Source organism: Hydra vulgaris, chromosome 02, assembly GCF_038396675.1.
Source record: "Hydra vulgaris chromosome 02, alternate assembly HydraT2T_AEP".
NCBI classification, from domain to species: Eukaryota; Metazoa; Cnidaria; class Hydrozoa; order Anthoathecata; family Hydridae; genus Hydra; species Hydra vulgaris.
This window is the reverse complement of record NC_088921.1, coordinates 61689140-61697500: the sequence shown is the minus strand read 5'-3', so window position 1 is coordinate 61697500 and position 8361 is coordinate 61689140. Positions and strand designations below refer to the sequence as shown.

Sequence of the window (8361 nt, the reverse complement as noted above, 5' to 3'; positions counted from 1 at the left end):
GTGCACAATAGAATGACTGTTGCACATCACTCCAGCAAAGCCAATCTCTTGTGCATATCTCACCATTGGGAAGAATTTTTGATCTCAGACGAGTAGGAAAGGCGTGATTATAAGAATCTCGTGGAATATTGTTTGGAATTTAAAAGTTTGTTTGGAAACTTTCTTGCATTTGAGTAATATTTCGTTTGTCAACAGTGCCAATGTCAGACACAATCAATTTTGATATATTAGAACAATCTGATTCACATTTTTGGTCCAAACTTTCTGAATATGAAATTTCAGAATCAGAGATGCAATTATCATTTGAGATGGCTTGCAAATTTGTTTCCCTCTGCTGACTGTTGCTTTGGTGAATCAATGAATTTTCACAATTTGATTCCAAGCTTTCTAAATCTGTAATTCCAGATTCAGAGACACAAGTTGTATTTGAGATGTCTTGCACATTTGTATCTATCTGGGGATTTTTGTTTTGTTGTAACATTGATTTTTCAGAAGATGTAGTTCCGGATATTTCAATATCTGAAATACCGTGTGTTGGGTTGGCTTGATTTTCCAGTGGTCTTAGAAATGATGTTATTGACTTTAGGCTCTTTGTTTCTTCTTCAATTTTTTGTCTTTTTCGCCTTTTGGATGCACCACTTTCAAATTTTCTCTTCATGTTTAAATTTAGCAATGACATTAGTTTTAAAAGTTTTCGATCTTGCTGCAAACAACAATTATTAATGACTGAATTAAAATAAATATCAGAACAAACTTAATACAACACAAATAATTTAATTAAAATAATAATTATGTGTATTAATAATCAACTAATTAAGTATATTAAAATATTGTCTCAACATTGATTAAAATTTTATGTAATTGCTCATGTTATCACAATTTAATAAAAATATATTAAATTTCCGATAAAATTTGGAGGCCCCTATTTAGGTCGAGGCCTAGGCCAAATGGCCCGTGTGGCCCCCCTCTGATAGGGCCTGCATACATACATACATATACATATATATATATATATATATATATATATATATATATATATATATATATATATATATATATATATATATATATATATATATATATATATATATATATATCAGGGCTCGAATTAACGTAAAAAAATCTAATCACGATTTTTTTGTTGCTCATAACCCCTCCTCCACTCCCGCCAGAGGGGAGGGGGCATTATTTATTTTAACTTATTTATAATAACATATATAATAAGTCTCATTTTTGCATAAGATGCCATAACAATTTATGTTCAGCGTTTGTAAATTGGCTTTAGTTATAATTTACATTATTACTATTATTATATTGCATTAAATCTAACGGCTGTATTTTTGTAAAATCAATGAACTTGATATGATCTTCTTTTAATTAATTATTTCATTTTCTATTTTATTTACATATTTTAAACTGTTTAAAACAACTAGAATATTTAATTTTCTATAAATTTTTAACAGTAAAAAAAATTATTGAAAACTCTAACAAAATAATCTATAAATTTGAAACAGTTATAAAAAACTATTAAAAATGACAAAAACATTATCGTGATAAAATGTTAAAACTTAACATTTTCACAAAAACCAGCACAATCACAAACAAGAATGATAATTAAATTCTTATTAAGCAAGTTTTTTTATCTAAGTAACCTTATCAAATTCCCATGATAAGAAATATCTATTGCTTTTTCATTCAATGCATTTTTTAATAAAAGTTAGCGTTCACTTTTTTCATTCAATAAAATAAAGGGAAAGAAAAAAATGTGTCTAAATAATAGAATCTTTTACGATCTAATACTTTTTTTGATTTTTGATTTAAGTTTTGCCAAGTAATACGCAATATTAAATTTTTTCCGTAACAAGTCAGCGTCTTTTACGGCCATTTTACGTAAACCACGCCCGATTTGAGTATTATGAATAACATGGTTAGATAATGAAACTGAACCTAATGTTGTTTGTTGATGAATTTGCGTGGCCTCTTTATGTTGCGCACTGCTTAAGTGCGATGCCAGTGAATCTTTTTTTATTGATACTGTTCCTGGTTTGATCCAGGTCATGGAAAACAATTTTGTTTGACTTATCCGTTTTTCAAATTGTTTACATAAACTGCATCTTAATCTTATAACTTCATTTCCATTTAAATCGTATTCTAACTCGCAATTAAAATGTTTTTCCCACTTTTTAACTGTAGATAATCTGCATCTGTGGTCCATATTTGCATCCATTTATTGCTATTAGTTTAAAATTAGCAAGTGTACTAACAAACTTTAAAGTTTTTTTTTAATAACTATTTAGAGTCTATATTGCCTTCCACTATTCTTCGCAAAATAAACTTATAAAAATATCATTAAATTTGTTCATAATGAATGAGCTAAATCGGAATAAAGCCCTTGAGAATTCGAGATAAGAAAATGACTTTTCAATCAATTAACTTTTATTTCTTTTTTCAATCAAAATCTTTTATTTCTTGATATGAATAGGTATTTAATTGTTTGTTTTTTATAAATTTTTCCTTCCTTAAACAATCGGTCTTTTTCCTGCATTTGAACATTTTTGCTAATTGATTTTCTAAATCTTTTATTTTTCTTTCTTTTACTTTATGCTTTGCTTTAAAAAAAAAATTATCGTTACAGAAGTCACTGCAGTTTTATACTGTAAAAGAACACACACACACACACACATATATATATATATATATATATATATATATATATATATATATATATATATATATATATATATATATATATATATATATATATATATATATATATATATATATATATATATATAATATATATATATATATATTCAGGATAAAAATAGCTTAGCACATTAGCTGATCATAACAACAATAACTGAACATAAAAACAATAGTTTGTCTTTTATTTGAAGACTTTGGAAGAGCCTGTTTTGTCCTAAAAATGAAATCTGATACAAAAGAACCCAAATTATGTGTAAGCAATTATATTTAAAAATATATGTTAATATGATAAATACTTGTTTAATCCCTTTCTCATTGACGATTTGCAGTTATAAGAATTGTTTTGCATAGAATTTAGACTGACATTAGTAATGAAATCAAGTTTTTTTTTCATTCTTAGCTTTTGGTTGCAAACCTTCGCTTGATTTTTTTGTTTGTTTTCATTTCTTGGTGTCAATAACTGCCGCCTTAGATAACTTCTCTTTCTTTCTTTTTCTAACAAAAAAAGAAAGAAAGAGAAGTTATCTAAGGTGGCATCTTTTCTGTTTCTTGCTCTTTAAGCTTTCGTTCTTTCAGCATCTGATTTTGGCATTTTAAATATGTTATTAAATATAACGACTGCTGTCTGTGATATATGCTCCGTTAAATAAAAAATAAAAAAAACCCCGTGAAATGTTGTAAATAAGAAAACAACCGCAAAATCGATTGAACCAAAACGTTGCAGGACAAACTATAAACAACGTATAATCTAAAAAGAAATTGCCTTTTTGTTAAAAGTTTTTATTTAAAAAAAAAAATTCTTTACATAAATTTTTTGAAATTAGTTACTCATGGTTTCAAAATAAACTTTAACAAGTTTAGTAATGAAATGAATAAACAACTTCAAATTAAACAATAAACAAAGTTGATTTATATTATAACTTGGTTTAAATGACGTAAATCGTTTGAAATGAATTAAATCGTTCGCGCTTAAACATTTTTTTTTTTAAGTCAAGAAGCTGTTAGGGAAAAACAAACATATCGTGATGGTCGTAACGTACTTAATAACATGTTGAAATGGTGATCTAAAGCAATTTAATGTTTTTTTTTTGAAACGATAATAAAATATGTATGAGTATCTTTACTTTTACCTTTTTTTACTTTTTGGTTTTAGTTTTAAAAAGTTTGATAAGAAGCATAGAAAAAGCTTATATATAAACGTCAAAAAATGCTCATATAACCCTTACAACTTTAAAAGTATGTTATAGTATGATAAAATGATTTTTTTAATAAATTTTTTTCTTAAAAGTATTCCAAAATAGTTGGAAAATAAATTTAATGAAGTTATTATATGTTGCTGTGAATTTTTTTTACAGGGCTTGTGATGAAGAAAATCGCCAAGGGCGTTATATCACGCTCTTAAAATTATAATATGTTGTCATCGAGCGCAATTAAGTACGCTCGGGGTCAGAGCCGTGAGAGCGATCTTGAAATTTGAGAATTATGCAAGACTGTGTTTATAAAAAACTTTCTATTTGTTATACGGCTTTCATTAGTCAATGTTTGAAGTAGTATCTACAACAGCGCATTTATACTACTTCAACAATGTAGTTTTTTATACTTCCCAACTTCTTATTTTTTATTTGTGCCAGATCGCTTTTTTTTTAAACTATTAATGGTAAAAAAAAACGCAACCAAACAAAAACACAAGTGCTTAATAAGTTCTTATTTTTTTAATAATTAGTTTTTTTTGTAAATTAATTAATAATTGTTAAATATATTTTTTTATAATTTCTTATTTAAATAACGCTTTTTTTTATCATCAAAAAATTAGTAGATTATAACACAAGAATAATTCGAAGTTCTTCTTCAAAATTATTAGTTGTAAATTAAATAACAGATTTTCCCCTCAACTGTTATCAGTGGTCTTTCCTTTTTTTCATTTTCAAAACTAAATGCTGCTAATTCGTTAGTCATATCTTCATCAGCACTGTCTATTTCATCATCACAGCCTATTACCTCTTCAACTTTCCATTTCATAAATGTTGACAACATTACTTTGTTTCCTTTTGGAATATCCTTGATTGCGGACATTCTAAACAGCAGAAAACTTTTTAATTAATTTAAGATAAATACTAGTTAATAAAAAATCTATACTATGTACAAAAATGAATTTAAAAAAATCTCCATTATGAATTTTTTTTTTTAATTATAAACGATGTGTGGAATATTATTAACAATAAATCAAATAAACCTTAATTAACGTTTTTATAAAATTAAAAATATTTAGAAGCTTTAACTTTCTTATAGTTATTTCCTAATTTTCTATTCCCATTTCATTTACACATTTTTATATTCACATTGTGTTTCCACGCTCACTTGGTTAAAATAGTTAACTTTCTATTATTTAAATTAGCTGTAACAACTTCAAACTGTTCATTCATTATGTTAGTGCAAAACGGAAAAATGCTGACAAAACAGCAAAACAGAAGCATGCTGATAAAACAGCAAAACAGAAACATGCAGAAAGAGAGTGACGTAATGCTTATAATTTATATAAGTACTTCGTATAAGGATATAAGTATAAGGAAGGCGGAGTTTTACTGTTAAATCAACAAGTTTTATCATTACCTAAAAAATTTAATTACAAATATTTTATAAAAAATGCCCTGTATATATATATATATAAATATATATATATATACAGTTATTAATACCGTATTAAAAATTATTCGTTAAAAGTTTTTATGATATATAATATATATATGTATATATATATATATATATATATATATATATATATATATATATATATATATATATATTTATATAATTTTTGCTTTTTAAGATTTGCTTGTGAGAATACTATTCAAGTTGATTATGATGATGTATTAAATTTTAAATGTCGCGACAGTAGCACTCCTTACAGCCAATCAATTGATGATACTGATATACTATATGAAAATGCCTATTTTCTTGGAACAAACCAGTATATGTATAATACTTGTAATGCAACAGGTAAATAATAGTATTTATTAAGTATATAGTAAAAAGTAATTTTGTTGTTGAACTTGAAAATTTTTTCATTAGATGATTTTATTTTGATGAAAAGCAATGGTTTATTTTGATGAAAAGCAATGGTTAAATAATAGCAAATACTTTAAAGTCTCTGATTTTTTTTTTATGTTGAAATGTATGAGTGGTTCCTAATTTAGTTTTAGAATTTATAGATCTATCATAAAATAAAGTTTTATAAAAATATTTTTTTTTATTTTAAAAATCTTAAAATTATTTAATTATATTTTAAATGTGACACCAATATTCAAAATTGCAACAAGCTCAAAGCATCAAATTTGCTGAAAAAAATGAAAACTTAAGCATGCTCCTAGCTTCTTTTAGCTTTAAGTCAAATCTTCCCTCGGCTTCAAGACATTATGCGTTGTAAATATAAGCGTATAGGTTGAAAATATAAGCGCATGGGTTGTAAATATAAGCGTATAGGTTGTAAATAAAAGCATATAGGCTGTAAATATAAATGTATGAATGGGTTTAAAAATTATATTTCTTCGCTGCTTTACAAACTAAATAATTCAATACAAAGAATAATGAAAAAAAGATTGTGGCTCCAACCCATACCCTAAGTTTTAGAGTTTAATTGTAAATTAAATCCTTTGAAAATTTAGTTTTTATCTATGGAACATCAAGAATGAAAAATGTGTTGTTTTTTATAATATTTAAATATTTACTAATTTTTTCTTCATCTTTTATTCAATAACACTTTGAACCACTTATTTTATTTTTAGTTTGTTTTCAGTATCTAAAATGTAGGTTTTTAATAGGTGTGATGTTTTCAGTATCTAAAATGTAGGCTCTTAATAGGTGTGATGTTTTCAGTATCTAAAATGTAGGTTTTTAATAGGTGTGATGTTTTCAGTAGGGGCAGTATCTAAAATTCAAAAACAATTATACTTAGTTATATTTTTATAATTAATTGATAAGTTTAAATGATTATAAACATGAGATTTTTGTTACTGCTTGTTTAAAACCAATTATTTATTTTTTCTGTTCTTTTAAATTCCTTTAAAATTTTGCAATTATAAATCTATGCTTTTAATTATGAGATATACAACCTTGCAGAGTAAAACAATGTATTAGGTTACGCTTTCTTCAATAATTGTTTTTTTTTCAAAAATTGATAGTAATATAATATTTTTGTGTGCTTTGTTTGAGTTTAATGAAATATTATATGAAAAAAATATATTGAAATAATTAAAGTATAATTAAAAGTTCAGAAAATCTTTTTATTTTTTTATTTTAAAACCAAAAGTCATAACTATTTTTTTGTACAACTAAAATTATTTTGTGCTAAACAAGTAAATGTCTGACTTGCTTTTAATTTGATTGGTTGGCTTTCATTATAATTGTTGGTAATTTATGCAAATCTATTAATTTTTTAGATATTTTACATATTTGAGAGAATTGTAAACTTATGTTTTGATTTTTATTTGAAAACTCAATATAAATTTATTAAATTTAATAATAATCTATATGTCCTCTATTTTATTGTTAAAATTTTTCTATCTATTAAATTGCTATACAAGTATTAAATTTTTTCGAAACAAGAAAATCTAGAATGTTTAAAAGCAATTACTTTATAATAGTCTTGAAATTTCATGGCAACAAATCATAGTTATATGAATATTCAGTTACAAATATTAGTAAATTCTGTTAAGATGTTGGAAGCAAAATCTATGATTTTGTTGAAATTGTTTTGAAGTTATTTCACTAAAAGTTTGTAAATGATTGCAATCAAATTACTAATATTATAACATAATATAAACTATTGATATTAAAAGAAAAGCCCCATTAATATTTTTTATGATATTTATTAATGATTTTTTTACTTTCACTGCTTAAGTAATTAACATGTATACAACTTTTCTGTCGGTAGTAAAACATAAATAGCATCATCCACAATTCATATGTTAACATCAGCAGAAACATTTGAATTTCAGAATTGTTATAATTATTCAAAATTGTCATTACTCTAGATGATCTTTCATTAAATTAGAGTATAATTACTAAATTAGAGTATAAAGAAAAACACAAATAAAGATCAAGGTGAGGAGCATCCTGTTACTGGCAACATGTGGTCTTATACTGTCTGTCACATATAAAATCAAAATCTTTTTTTATCTAAAATTAACATGCTAAAAAACATATATATAAAACATATATATATATATATATATATATATATATATATATATATATATATATATATATATATATATATATATATATATATATATATATATATATATATATATATATATATATATACATACATACATATATGTATATATATATACATATAGGTGTGTACAGGTTGCACTTTTGGTCGGTCACCAGAAAGGCGACTGAAAGCAACTAGTTTGTTAATTTTGGTGGCCCACCAACTTTTTGAGTTACCTGTCGCTATTTTTATAAAGATTTTCTCATTCAGAGGGTTTCTCGCATATTCTTTTTTTATTACAGGGTTAAGAGTAGACTAAAAATAATAAAAGTAATATTGTAAACTATTGATAATATTCACTTTTCTATTTTCAGATAAAGCACATGCCGATTTATACGCCATAAGGTTTTTCTCTCAAATTGAGCGCTTGATTTATCAAA

The 8361-nt window shown here is 24.7% G+C and overlaps 1 protein-coding gene across 3 annotated transcripts in view; it reads left to right on the top strand.

Annotated features, from left to right (window-relative positions):
• Positions 1-8361, top strand: part of LOC100210581 (uncharacterized) — a 63255-nt gene that overhangs the window by 13114 nt on the left and 41780 nt on the right. For all 3 annotated transcript variants that reach the window (XM_065791619.1, XM_065791620.1, XM_065791621.1), the window contains one exon: positions 5534-5703. In XM_065791619.1, coding sequence (XP_065647691.1) covers positions 5534-5703 — 170 coding nt within the window. The remainder of the gene's footprint in view (positions 1-5533; positions 5704-8361) is intronic.